General features: G+C 38.8%; 1 protein-coding gene across 1 annotated transcript in view; it reads right to left on the bottom strand.

The window, feature by feature from the left end:
• Positions 1-2,905: 2,905 nt before the first annotated feature.
• The window catches only part of LOC150086945 (uncharacterized), a 186,351-nt gene continuing 173,693 nt past the window's right edge, over positions 2,906-15,563 (bottom strand). The window contains exon 12 of the mRNA XM_090372329.1: positions 2,906-3,031. Within this exon, the coding sequence (XP_090228455.1) occupies positions 2,906-3,031 (126 nt within the window). The remainder of the gene's footprint in view (positions 3,032-15,563) is intronic.

Genomic DNA, 15,563 nt, shown 5'->3' with positions numbered 1-15,563 from the left:
CCAGTCTCCCCAGGCACCTTTATGTTCAGCTTCAATTTCTCAAACACTTTCCTCTTAGTTATCACAAAATTATTTAGCTCCACTTCTGGCTTCCCCTTTGCTAAAGAATTCTTCTTGCATGAATGAAGATGAAAAATACCTATACAGTTATTATAATTAGTGGCATAGGATTCAAGCTTATAAAGCATCAGTCAGAGGGGAGAAAGAAAAAAAAAAAAAAAAAATTGTGCCAAGCATGCATAGAAGTTAAGTGAGATTTCTTTAGATGAATATTTATCACTTGATTGAGGATCCCATATTGGCCGCAGGTGATGAATCTGCATGAATGGGAGCCTCTGCGATATAAGACGTTCTGTTATCAAATCTAGTTTCGGCAAGTGCTGTGGCACCAAATGATACTTAAAACCATTTGACTTCGATAGAGCCAGAATCACTTTGTGCTTGAGAGAGCCATGACAGCTGTTACAGGCTAACATTTTAATTACATCCTCATTTCGAAATGCTGTTTGAAAAAGAGCGTGATCTCAAGCTGCTACAAAATCTTCACTGTTCTAGAACCAAAGCCGATCACAGACGGAACAGAAATCATCATCATCCCCAAATATACGTTTAAACTGTGCATGGATGCTTTGGTGTTTCTTAAAATCCTCTTGCTGTTCCTGCTGTGTATTACACTGCTATGTGTTGAACAATTTGGAGTAGTTCTGGTAGTCGGTTTTGGCTTCTTTGCTTTTCGTTTACGACTGGGCTTAGAGGACTCTTCATCATTTTCATTTGTAGTATCAACTTCCATGACTCCTTCCAAATTCACTTCTAACATTTCTGAGGGTTCTGAAGATGTGAATGGACCTTCTCCGGCTTCTTTGTTCAACTCCACCGCATGCTTTAATTTCTCCCACTGTCGAAATAGCTCAGATCTCCCCCTTTGTACTCAGTGAAAGTGGTTTCAATGGTAGCATTGCACTTATACGTGCTCTATATGCCTTACAATGCTCACTATTAGTCTTCGGCATATTGAATTATAAATTTTTTTAAAATTAAATACGGTGGAGAATGACAAAAGAAATAGCATTATGCAATCACTAGGGGTACTGATTGGGTCATGTGTCACTCGTGCCTGGTCAGCACCACCTTGATAATATGTTAAGGTACCCCTGGTCCTGGCATGGAGTGGTACAATGTGGGGGGGGGGATAAATCATTTTGTGTCGCATTTTCTTGATGATTTTTGTCAATCCATGGGCTCATTGCATGTGTACTATATGCCTTACATGCTCATTCTAGTGGACCCCTGCTTTGCAGCTGGTTTACTGTATGATCAAATCACTATACGATGGGCACTTCATAACAAAATACCATTCACTATACAATATGTAGTAAGCACCGGTCATTGTGATCACGTTTACAAACTGAATTTTAATTCTATTAACAGCGATTCTAATAAGCAAAAATAGCAGGAATATTATCCACAGGTTATAAAAGTAAAGATATAAAGCACAGATTTACACTTTATTACCTTCCCAATTAATAAAATTAAATGATACATAAAAATTGGAAGAATATTTTTCACAGGTTAACAAAAAAAAAAAAAGCAAAGCAAAAAATCCACGACACTGGATGTTCTCAGGTGGTCACCCTCCCAATTACTACCAGGCCTAATACTGCTTAACTTTGGTGATCACACAAGAACAGAAGCATTTAGCCTGGTACGACAGTTTGGCATTTAGAGTGCCTGTTATGCATTTACTTATGGCAACAGTCACATTTTCGTTGTGTTTTTTGTCAATCCATAAAAGCGCAAGTTACTCCTATCTGAAAACTGCCTGGAGCATGCCTAAAGAAGTTTCACTTCAAAAACTTCCCAACATCACTTGTCCTCCTACTCCAATAATTTGTCTAGTTCTTAAATTTATTCAAACTGCCCACCTCCAAAACACCAGATGGAAGTTTGTTCCAACAGTCAACCACCTGCTGGCCAAAGGCAAACCTCCTCCACGCATCCTGAAACCATCCTTCCCAATTTGAATTTATGCCTCCTCATATTTGTAGTTTGAACAAGAGGAAGAATTCTATCAGCATTCAGCTTGCTCAATCAGTTCAGAGCTTTAAAAACCTTGATCAGATCACCTCGCAGGTGCACAGTCTCACGACATTGCAATTTGCAGAACTTGAGTCTCTTGGTAAGACCACCCTTCAATTCGCTTCAATCTCATTGCCCTTCCCTGCATGCTAATCTGTGTGCATATCTCCCTGGCATGCAAGATATATAGCCAGGTATACTGCATCCTTACTGAAAAATAGCAGTAAGCTTGCCTACTGAAAAATAGTGGGGCTTGAGGTAGCAGTGCAGTGAGAATGAAATAGAATAAGTGAAAAGAATGCTAGTAATGAATGAATGAGTGAGCAAGAAAGAACATATCATTAAAATCTTTTAACAAGCAAGTTACATAAATAGTAATCCTTATTTTAACTGTCCTTATACTTTTATTACCTTATTTAACTAAAGTTATTTTCATTATGTTAAATTGCACTACACACCATTGCATCCCCCTGGATGTGTGATAGATGGACGTGTGGAAAAAAAAAAAAAAAAAGTAAAGCCTAACAGAAAATATAAAAAAAAAAAAGCACAAAATAGAATATAATAGTAAAAAGTAGAATGGAAGCCAAGTGCAAATGTGAATTGAATCTAAGAGAAGTCAATTTTCATCCCCCCCCCACAGGAAGATGGGCAGATGGCTCATTATGGTCCCCTTCCTATCCAAGCAGACACTGGTCAGCATCCCAATTGTTGGTGTCTGACCAACATTGGTCAGACACTAATTTGCTATGCAGCCAGTGCCTGGGGCAAAAGATTAATCACAGCCTGGTAAATTCAGACCTAACACTTTTTCCTCCTTGTTATTTCAAGGGGCTGTAGGACCTCTCCAAGATCCTACAGCCCCTTGAAATACAGCCTCACTCACCAAGTCATCTACACATACAGTATGAGGTGGCCTACCATTACCTACAATATCAAAGACAAGTACCAGCTAGGATAAACAATTTCAGCATAAATCTAGAAATAACACAACAAATATCGTCAGCATCATAAAAGCCACGACTGAGGCTTGACAAGAGGAATGGACCAAATCAGACTTGGGAAGAATTACGTTTCAGTTCCTTCCAGAGGTTAAGATTTTTACAAAACAGGAAAATAAATGGCTTCACCCAGGCCTAAATCTTATGTTCCTGCTAACAGGGCACAGGAGCAACTCCAAGCTGTTCGCTCTTGGTCTCTCTGACACTCAGAATTGCTGCTGCGGCCTCCCAGAAAGTTCCACAATCTTTGGTTGTCATCTCTACCTGAAGATCAGAACAGAACTACATCTGGAAACAAATATTTACAGCTTGGAAGAAGCACTACAACTGGTCTCCAGTAAAGAGACCTTCATGGCATTCGCCTATTTTGTGGACAAGGTTTTCAAGAGAAAATGCAGCATACTGCACTCAACACCAACTGAAGAAACCTGCTACCACCTTTGCCCGCTGTCCAACTACTTTCTACTTCTCCAATTCTTTCCAGAGATGTCTAAACTATCTCTCCACTCTACCTATCACCTATTCCCAATCCCATACCCCACTTCTCCCTTCTGTAACCCACACTCCTTTCAGGATTATTTTTTTAGGCCCCAGGAGGAGGCTCCTCTCTGAAGGAACCTCTTCCTGGGCATACAGTCAGTACACTGTGTACACCATGACACATCTCCTCGTGGCTAAGAATGGGAGGCAGGGGCCAGTGAACAAACTCGTTCTATGCGCCATGCCTGCAAAGACACCAGGAGCCAGCAAAAAACACTCAACAGAACAAACAGACCACTCTACCAACACTTACCAACTACAGGCATTGGCACATGCCTCATACAGACACTACAGCAGCTAATGGGCGAAACCTAGGAGACCGCCATGAAACAAACATTTTAATATTTGTACCCCCATATTCAAAATCTGCATCCCTTATTGGCATTATAAGAGACACATGCTGCAAGAAAGCAAGCTTGTAAAGCATCAGCCAAAAGAAAACACTTCCCATTTCACCCATCCATTTTCTGCAGTTCTTTCTTGAATTTATTTAAGCTATCAATTCCACAATGAAAGATGGAACTTTGTTCCAGCAATGAACTACTCGCTAGCTAAAACCAAATTTCCACACATCTATTCTATAACTGTCTTTCCTCGATTTCAGTTTAAGCTCCCTGAAGTTCATAATCTGAGGAGGAGGAAGAATCCCATCAACAATGAGCTTGCTCAAACCATTCAGGGCCTTATACACCTCAATAGCTCCACACCTGGTTTTCAGAGGCTACAATTTGCAGAACTTAGGCTTTCTTGGTAAGAGCACCCCTTTGTTACACTCGCCAATCTTGTTGCCCTTCTCTGTACTCTCTCTCTCTCTCTCTAGCAACTCTGCATCCTTCCTAAAATGACCTCCAGACCTGTAAGCAGTACTCAAGGTGTAGCTGACCACTGCCTTATACAAAGAAATAATCACAACATTTTGTTTGGCAACATTTATTGGAAAACCAAGGTTTAGATAAAGGACGAGATTTTAAAGTGGAGTGTGGAATAAAGGATTCCATTCCTGCAAGAATAATTTCACTGACACGATCTGAGCAAACGTTGACATCAGAAGTTCTGAAATAGTAATCTGACCAAAGAAAAGAAGAAAAGAAATCTCGATCATCCCATTTTGCATTCTTCTAATGCCAAACAACACAAGGTTGGGAATAGCCATGAGATAAAAGCTCCATTGGAGAAGAGACAATCACCAAGTTGTGATCTGACGTGCCTAAAGGACCTCTCACTTCGACCGTGTACTTAGAAGGGTTGTTTGTAAGAAAAAGATCAAGCGTGTTGGCTGTACGATTAGGATTGTCCGGTATTTTTGTAGGTAAATGAACAATCTGTGCAAGGTCATTAGTAATTGCAAGTCTCAGCATCTCGACCAACTGGGTTGGTATGACTAGAAAACGGAAACCAGCTGGAGTTGTGAACATTAAAATCACCAAGGAAAATTACCTACGTCACTGTTAGGAAAGTTGAACTGGAGAAAGTCAAGTTGCAAAGAGAGGAAGTCAAAGAGCTCTAAGTGATCAACAGAGTTTAATCACTATTTGGCCACAGCAGCCTTTATCTGGGGAGGGGGGGGGGAATGACATTCCAAATCACCCACGTTCATTTTTCTTATTGCTTTTCACAAATGTGGGAGTGGGGAAGAAATTTGAAAAACTGCTATGATCTCTAGACTACACCATATTTAAATGCAAAACATCTTTGAAAAATGTTAAGTTTCTCCCAAGATTTCCATACCTGTCCACAGACAACCATACATTACAAAAAAAAAAAAAAAACCAACTGGGAAACCTATATTACTTAGGAGTGTTCACATATGAACAGTTCACAGCTTCCTTCCATTGATTGTTCTGTGTGCACAACTCTCCACATATTACATTTGGATTACTTATTACAAGTTTACACCTTCCAGGTCTGTGTAACACTGAGGTGTAGCAACATGTAGTTAAGAATCGTCATCCCAGGTAAGGTTAGCATTCAACAATTGTTTTTCACCACTAAATACACCATATTTCTACACTACATCATATTTAAAGGTGACATCTTAAGTGCTTCAGCATTATTTAGAAGAAAAGTTCAATGATGAACAGTTCACAACCCCCCCCCCCCCAAGTCTCTTCTCTTTTTATTGTTCATTATTATTTTATTTATTTTTTTATTTTTTTAGATATAGCTAGTATGGTGAAATTTTCAGGAAATAACAAAATATCGGTGTAAAAATGAGTGTAAAAATTAAACAAATAAAAGAGTGACTTCTGAAGCACACATTTCAGTGGCTGAAGTCAATATTCCTTAAAGTCAGTATGTGAGCAAGGGAGATTGATTGATTGATTTGCCATTGGAGCGAGGGGACAACCGAATTAAAAAAATATATTCGTTCAATATATAATTTGAAATTTGGCTGTGCAAGGGCCCGTAAGGCACAGTTCAGTTGCACATGCCTAAATGTCTATCGTATGGTATACAAATGATAAGGGAGTATTAATGTTACTGAGTAACACTTATATTTTTTGGCTGGTACAGCATAAGCCTCAGGCTTCCTTGCACCATATAGCTAATAATAATAATATGATGCCTCTACAAAAAAAAAAAAAAAAAAAATTTACGTCGAGGATAATTAGAATGATTTCTATTTGTCTTCATTAATTACTATAATGAACTCCCATAACTCTAAGCCTGAAATTAAAAATGTTGCCTGTACACGAATCCCGCATTTATGAATATTCTCCAGAAAGAAATTACAAAAGCCTGTAGTAATACAGTACTGACTAAATCTTTCGCAATTTCCTGTTCAATCGCTGGTCTTAACTATTTAAATAAAATAATGGTACTTGGGAAATAACAGAACGAGGAAACTTTCATGGTGCGCGATTCAATATTTATTTTGTTTTATTTTTTTACGATAAAGATTTTTTTTTTTTTTTGGGTATTCATTTTCAGCGTAGTTACATATGAACAAAAACGACAATAACATGCGAATGTCAACCGAAAATTGTCCATCAGCCTGGGTGCATGAACTACACAAAATTTTTTTTTTTAAATATATATATATAGACATACGGATATTCTTACTGAGCTCTTGTCTTTTTTCAGAGAATTACTGGAATTGGTGTGAAATTCGGACCTGCGCTTCTTCGCCGGTGGGCTCAGGCTTTGATCAGTAGCGTGAGAACCTGCGGCACTAGACATCTAAAAAAGTAACGGCACCGATATCAAATACAGTACTGCTCTCGATTCAGAACGAACATAGCCTTTCACGCCTCATAAACAATTAAAAAAAAAAAAAAAAAACACTTGGAACTCTAATGTGGTCTTCCTTGCTCAGGAGCGGAAATATAAAGTTAACCTTCCACGACAAAGCACCACGGCCTTCACCTATCAATATGGCGGCCTCCGTAGACAAAAGTTAAGTGATCATCGAATGCGCGCGCATTGCTCTTACTGCCAAGGAAACACGAACAGACACCTCGGACATTCCCAACGTTATTTTTAAGAAGTATAAAACCTGACTGACATCTAGTGAGAAATAGCTCTGAATATATTTCAGAAATCAATATCTAGTGAGAAATAATAAGTTTAACTATTTATAATTAAATTGTTAAAAATATATTCTGCACGGTCCTATTATCTATTTTTTATTAACTATACTAAAAATAGAGCCAATTATCAATTGACGAGAGTGTTTGTGCATGGGTACTGCACTTACATCAACTCTACTACCCAGGTAATATGAATCCATCGTATATCTCATATTGTGAATACCTTCACAACCAGTTGCCAAGGAGCTCGTTGTGAAGGTGCTCACAACGTGCTCAACCCCAGGTGCTCACATCTGGTGAGTATCGGCTTGGCACACCCAAGCCCCAACTGGTGCAGCATAAGCCTCAGGCTTCCTTGCACCATATGGCTAAAAATAATATTAATATTGCGCAGCTTTGAATAAGTAACGCAACACCAATGGAGAATGAGTAAGGCTTCACCAAGGGAAAATAAGTAACGCTTCGCTAATGAACAAGACAATCTACACCACGTTTTCCCTTAATTTTTTCGAGAAGTATAGTTAAAAAAAAGGTTAGGTTAGCTTACGCCGCCAATTTGGGACAGATTCAAGTGTAAAATGGTTTCTGTAATGTATAGTATACAATATGGTATTGTAAAAATTATGGACACTGCACATCGCTTGAATCTATCCGGAATTAGCGTAAACTAGCGCAACCCTTCTTAACTAGTTCAAAATTAGAGTCTGCTAAAGAAAAAACCAATCTGAAATGTTTTGAATCTGTACTGAATTGGTCGCATAAACTAATGTAATATTTTTTAACTAGTTCAAATGAGTCGATTAAAAAAAATAAACATATTCCTTTTGCTTGACTAATTCAGCTCCAAAGGGGTGAAAAGTATCTAAATGCTATAAAACGGATTCTAATACAAAGTAATGGTAAATTAGTCACAGGACTGACACGTGTTGTGTCTCATGTACGGCGCCACCTAAACGTTAATTCAACTCCACCATTGTACACTGTGATGAGTACAGAGCTCTGTGAAATAGTCATATACAAGTATGGTGTTGAACTTTCGTTCAGATGCCGTCCTACATAAGATACTATATTATGTCTACGAAGTGTGCATGTTGTTTTGTTGTATTTGGCCACTTAGCTACCAGGGAGCAGCGATCATCAGGATGACTGCTCCAGTAGAGTAGCTATCTTTTTCGGGCCTGGAGGCAAAGAACATGTTCGGGCTCCTACTTAATTAATAAAAATTGCAAAAAGAGGAAACAGCCAAAGACGCCAAAGCCAGAGGCAATTTGCCTTGCCTGCCTACATGGTAGCTACGCCACCGGGTTTCTCCCTAGTACTCGTCCATGATACGAGGAGGCGGGCCACAACAACACGCGCACTGTCACACGAAAATTACAAGGTAAGAGTCCCGCATCCACTGGAGGAAAAATCAATCCGGTAGATGCCAACAAATCACGTACCACTGGGAGCCAAACCGGTGGTACCGGCAGAAAAATAAAAAAATAATAATATTTTTAAATTTATCTGCTCACACCGATTTATTTGCTCACATTCAATGTGAGCAAATAAAAAATATATAATAAATAAATAAATAAATAAATAAGTAATAAAAAATAAATAAAGAAATAATAAATTTTAAAAAATAAGAATTAAAAAAAAAGAACAATGAATATAGGCAAATAAAAAAAAACACGACAAGAATAACGAATTGAGCAGTGGTCATGTAGCTTAGTGATGGGGGACAATCAGCAGTAGTCGAGTCGTTAGAGAAATCAGTAGGTAAAGTCTGGTATCCCTTGTTTCATAATAAAATTTCAGGTAACTTGGCTAGGTCGACACATGGCAAAACAGAAGACTCAGTGGAATTGATGCCAGACTCGTACGAAGAGAGGTAGAACATATACAGTCATTGATGGTAGGTCACCTAGGAGAACACCAAGCTGTTTCTGTGTGGACACTAAACGAAATGAATTTTCTTGATATTTTATTACATGAGGCTTACCATAATTTAGACCTCTCTTAAAGATCATTTTTATTTTGGTCACTGAAACGTGCGCTTGTTTTGAGTCGCCCAGTCGAATAGTCTCGAAAGAATATTATTTGCAGAAGTTTCTGGATCCCTTCTAGAATTCCGGGGGACAAGAAGGGATAAGTCATTGGCGTAAGCCATTGTATTTATATTAGTCAGGTCATCATTGAGGAGAAGATAATCATTTAGGACTAAGTTCCAGACTAGAGGTCCAAGATTAGACCCTTGTGGGTAGCCACGTGTAATATGTGTGGATATAGATGTTTAGTGTGTATCAAGAAAAAAAAAAAAAAATACTATATTAGGGTTACCCGTAAATGATTACATTAACCCGTATTCGTGTCTGTAAATTGCGTGTGTTCTCTGGTCGATTTGCCTGTTTTGCTGGACGAAAAAACCCCATTTTATGAGGGAAAAAACCTTGCTATCTACGCCTGAGACCGACTAACTCAGCCACGGAGTGAAAAAAGCCCACTAAAGTTCCTCGCGTCATCGACGGGATTCGAACCCGGGCATTTTCCACGCGGTGTGGGGAGGACGGTGACGATACCACTGTGCTACCCACGCAGACTGTGTATCAAGAAAGAGTGATTGCTAAAATACTCCTTTATAAGAAGGTATAATAACTAAGGGCAATTTGCACATCTAAGCTTGCAAATATGCTCTAGTCGCGGAAGAGGAGGGTCGGTGGATTTTTGGCTGCCGTAAAGGGATAAGTATTTTTAATTTTCACCGTATTCTTCATTAATTAACATACTACTTTGTGTTTTACAGAGATATTAAAGAGGTTTAGTAGCGTCCGTTAGCTTCTTATTTTGAATTTCACTCGCGATTTTTGGAAGTTACGACTCCTGGTGTTGGTGCCAATGTTGTTGAACTGGCCGCCATATTGTATTAAAGATTAAGAACTTTAGATCAATGCTCTTCAGAATATAGTCGAAAAGAAATAGCGTAACGTATATATATCTCGAACTGATAGCGTAAGATAAAAAGTAAAATAAGATAGCGTAATATGAAGCACTCAATTAGGAATCTGTTAGCTTATTATAGTATTATCAATTAATCAAAAATATTATTAATCTTATTAAATATCATTGTTAATTAAATTGTATTTAAACGGAAATCATGACCCAGACTAGAGCTGTGAAGCAAAGATCACAGACTAGCGAGAGTGCTGTGACTCGTAGGAGAAACGAAGGGGGCGATTGTCCAACGCATCACAGACTCAAAAAATGTGCGAAATGTGAAATATTTCTCGATATTGCTAATACAGGACATGATCTAGCCAAAGAGGATGCCTTTGTGTGTTTTAGGTGTCTAGAGTGTCAGGAAATTAGGTGCCAACTCATCGTTCTGATGGACGTATATGAGAGCTTGAGGCGTAGGGTAAATGCCCTCGAAGAAATTAATATGAGGGCCCATCTAGCTCTCAGCTGCCCAGCTCAACGGCAGAGCTCACTCCTGTGCATCAGGCAACACAGAGGCAAGCTCCAAGGCAGAATGCGCTGATCCGAACGGAACTAGTTATTGTTGGTGATTCTGTTGTCAGGGAGACGGGGAATCTACTATACAGAACGATAGGTGTAACAATACCAGAGTATATCTGCCAGGGCCAAAAGTTGATAACGTTATAGAGCAGATTTCATCTTTTAAGGGTACAAAAGGTGATAATATTGTACACGTTGGAACTAATGATATTAAGAGTAAGAGATCTACAGATTTACTCAACAAGTACAGGTTAATGTTGAAAAAAATTCGCGAGTTAGGGTTGAATATGAAAGTGTCTGAAATTCTGCCCAGCACGATAGGATGATGAGAGCCTTGATAGGACGATGTATATGATGAGAGCCTTGCCGATCAGTTCGGTAATGGAGAGATTGTGCAAGGCTCAAGGGGTAGAATTTTTTTCAGCCTACTCTGTACTTGTTTACAGGAGAGACTGCTTCTACAGGGATGGCATACACTTAAATAGAGAGGAGGCAAGCATATTTGCTGATGCTATCGAGGCAGAGTAATGTGGGTCGGAAATCTGCTAGCTTCTGGGAAACACAGATTTAAAGGTTAACAGTGGCCGCAGCCAGAGGAAAAAGTGATTCTTTCACCGATTTTTTTAGAATGAGCAGCAGCCTGGAAAGCAAGGCAATGGAGATTTCTAGGACTGCTGAAAATGATAGTGGAAAAAATAAATACACGGGCTGTGTTAGGGTAACTAACAGAAAAAACAGGTGCATCTATACTTGCATGTACACCAATGCTAGGAGTATAGTTAATAAATTTGATGAGCTTCAAGTGCTAGTGAAGACTTCAAAGGCAGATATTGTTGGGATATCAGGGACGTGGTGTCACACAGACATAAGCAGTGCAGAACTGGGATATCGGAAGCGCAATGTGTACAGAAATGACAGACACAACAGGAAGGGAAGAGGGGTTATGCTGTTAGTTAACAAACACATAAAATCCAAGGAAATGCATCCAATTGATGTTGGTGAACAATGCAATGTTGAGTCTGTTTGGTGTGACATACGCACTGGGAAAGGAAAAATAATAGTAGCTGTGCTTTCTAGGCCTAATGAATATAATGAGTATAATGAGCAATTGTGCAGAGCAATAGAGTGGGCCAGTAAATCAGAATTTCTTATAATGGGAGATTTTAACTTTCCAGATATAGACTGGAACTTGTGGATTGGTCACTCGCACACTAGCAAGAATTTTGTGGATTTATTGGATAACTGTTTTTTCCAGCAACATGTTTGAGAGGTGAACAGACGTAGTAATACTCTTGATCTGATTATCAGCAGTGATTATTCATGCATTAAGAATTTGCAGATAAAGGAACCACTGTGTGACAGTGATCACAATGTACTGATGTGAGAATTACTTAAAGATGTAACTACCATCAAGGCTAAAGGAAGGGCTTTTGCTTTTGTAAAGGTGTCTACGGGGGTCTCAGAAAGTTTTTAATTCTGTACAGTGGGCTCAACGGATGATGTTACCAACGTGAATTCTATTGGGAAGCCTTCAGGGACTCAATTTTTGAGGCTACTAGACTTTTTATTCCAACTAAGAAATACTGTTCATGGTTTAGAGCTAAATGGATCCCACATGAAATAATGAGGCTCGTGGCACAGAAGAAAAATGTATGGGTTGCATATAAAGTATCAAGTTACACAGAAGCCTATGGCAGATATCAACTAGTCTCTAATCAAGTCACAAAGGAGGTTAGGCAGGCGAAGGCAGATTACGAGAAATCCTTGGCAAAGGATGCAAAGAAACACAGAAAAGATTTCTTTACTTATGTAAACATTAGAAGGAAAGGGATGAATCAGAATGGACTACTTATCATAGATGGGTGGACTATTGATGACCATGCTCCGGTAGCTGATAAACTGAGTATATTGCATGTATATTTACACATGAGGAGTTATTCAATGAGAGGAGTGCCAGAAGATTATCAAACTCTAACAAGGAGCTAAGTGATTTTGTAATAACTGAGAGCAAAGTGGAGGAGAAATTGTTGAAGTTAAACAACAGGAAGGCACCTGGGGTGGATGGGATCTATCAGGTTATATTAAAGGAGGCAGCAAAGGAAGTAAGCAGACCTTTAGCCATAATTATGAGAGCTTCCTTGGACTCAGGGGTGGTTACCATGGACTCAAGGTGTGCGAATGTATCACCAATTCACAAAGGAGGTCCAAACGGTGACACAAGTAACTATAGAACTGTTAGTTTAACTTGTGTTGCGGGGGATATAATGGAGTCACTGGTTAAAGAAGCATTGCAGGATTATCTAGGCAAGACTGCAGTAATAGTTAAGAAACAGTATGGGTTTGTTAAAGGCAAGTCTTCTCAGACCAATTTAATTGGATACTACGATGTGGTAACTAAGGAACTGAATGTCAAAAATAATTTAGATATCATAACTTGGATTTCAAGAAAACCTTTGATACAGTTGCACATGGAAGATTGCTGTACAAATTGGAGAGGTGTGGCATAAATGGTAAGTTGCTACAATGGATAAAGGGATGGTTGAGTGGGAGGCGACAGAGAGTGGTAATCGATGGACACTTCTCTTCGTGAAAAAATGTTTTTAGTGGAGTTCCCCAGGGATCGTTATTGGGCCCATTGTCGTTTTGTTTTCTTATCAATGATATTGATGAAGGTATATCAGGTTTCATGTCCAAGTTTGCAGATGATACAAAGGGTGGCAGGGTTGATAACGACCGTAAAGACAAAATGCTTCACCAACTGGATCTAGATAAGTTGCAACTAAAGTTTAACATTGACAAATGCAAATTATTGCATATGGGTTGTAATAACCGAATATAAACGTACAAACTGTGCTGTACTACACTCTGGGAAGTGGAAATCGAAAAAGACCTGGGGTTAATTGTGCAGTCAAATATGAAGTTCGCTAAGCAGTGCAGACGGGTTGTCAGGGCAGGTCATGGAGTCTTGTCAAATGTATATAGGAATTTTGCTAGCAGAGGGAGGTGATTATCCCGTTATACAGGGCAATGGCAGGTCACACTTAGAGTACTGTGTTCCGGTCTGGAGGCCTCATTTCAGGAAGGATGAGAGTTGCTACGAGTACAAAGAAGGGCAAAAGATTGGTGAGGGGCACGGGGTGCTCTTACGAAGAAAGACATATAAGGCTTTGAATGAGTTGAGGAAGCTGAATGCTGATGGGATTCTTCCTCTTGCTCAGATTAAAAATCTGAAAGGGCACAGTTTCGAGTTGATGTAAGACAGTTGTAGAATAGATGTGTGGAAATTGGCCTTTCGCCACTGGGTAGTTGTTTGGTGGAACAGACTTCCATCTCTTGTTGTGGAAGTTGATAGCCTAAATAAAATTAAGGCTGAGCTGGACAGGCATTTGGAACAAATGGAGAGGTGAAATGAGAGGGAGTTTTTTTTCTTTTGGTTGATGCTGCATAAGCTTGCTTTCTTGCATCATATGCCGCTACTAATGCTAATGCGAATGCTAAGAGGAAGAAAGACACTCCTCCGCTATAATGTTTCGAAAGCACCTTCGAGGTCCGCAAATAAAATTAGAGTATATTTAAATGTGGATTCATCTATGAGATTTTTATTTTGAAACAGTGCATCTTCATAGCCCCGGCGTCGTGTAATGCCATATTGAAGGGCTGAATTTAAGTTGGCCTCCACAAGCAGTGAATTAATTCTAAGAATGATTACATGTTCAAGTAGTTTTCCTAAGCGAGAAAGCAAGGCAATTGTCCTGTAAGGTTTTGGGTCGTGCTGAGGTTTTCCTGGTTTTGATAAAATTTTCAATTAACCTGACTTCCATTTAACAGGAAAGGTAATACTAAATTCTAAACATTTGTGAAAGAGGAAAAGTATGTTATTTAGTCGTTGCTCATTTAAGCGTTTAAGAAAAATACATTCCAGTAGATCTAGTCCAGGACATTTGTCATTTTTCGTTGAATTAACTGAAGATTTTAGTTCATCCAATGAGAAAGGCAACGTTGAAGTGGGGGTGAAATACGATTCATTTAAATTTCTGATTTCAGCCTGCACAGGGTAGTCAAGAGTATGATCGTACTGCGGGAAGAGTCTGTTTAGTATTTTATTGAGAGTATTAGTTCAGTTAAAAGAGTCTTCAGTATTTGTTATAACTGTATTAAGGATATCTTATGGATTTATTTTGTTTCTGGAGATTTTATTAATCTAACCCCATGGATCCTCGTTACCAGCAGTTTTACCAAATTTTGCCAGGTTTCCAATTTATATATTTTTTATGGCTTTGCCATATAGTTTCTTAGTACACTGTATTTTTAAATTTTTGGTGTAGTCTTGAGAGTTCTGATAAGATATTGTTGTTTCTTCGGGCTTTTTGAAAGGCTTTTCTAGCTCGATGAACTTAAGTCTCAGTATCGTTAGTTACTGTGACCACTAAGGAGTGGTTTCGATGGTCAAGAACTTCTTCCTTGTCGCTCTAGAAGTGGCTTTAAGAACTGTGTTTTGAATGAGAAGTGCTAATTCTTCAGGATTATAGTCCGAAAAATAGCTTTAATATCATCTGAAGGAAAACCCTGGATTACTGATTTTTTAAAGTTGCTCCAATGAATATTACGAAGCGAATATCTCACTAAGTCCCTTGGAGGTTGCCTCGAAACTTTAGCTGTTTTTTTTGTTTTTTCTAATAGTAAAGAGATGACACTATGATGAGATGTAGTCAGGTCAGTGTTTACTTCCCAGTTATGAATAATGAGATAGATTGTTAGTTAGCAATGTAATGTGTATTTCATTGTTCTAAGGAGTTGGAAAAGGTATACTGAAAGGTTAATGACATTCAGTTGATGAGATAAAATGATTTCCTCTAAAAGCGTCCTCTTGTATCTGTTGATTTGCTGCGCCACAGAGAAGATTTAGAATTTGCAT

The sequence above is a fragment of the Mastigoproctus giganteus genome, chromosome 4 (genome assembly GCF_048544385.1).
Source record: "Mastigoproctus giganteus isolate SK-2022 chromosome 4, ASM4854438v1, whole genome shotgun sequence".
Taxonomy (NCBI): Eukaryota; Metazoa; Arthropoda; class Arachnida; order Uropygi; family Thelyphonidae; genus Mastigoproctus; species Mastigoproctus giganteus.
The sequence above is the reverse complement of the archived record's forward strand: the minus strand, read 5'-3'. Positions and strand labels throughout refer to the sequence as shown.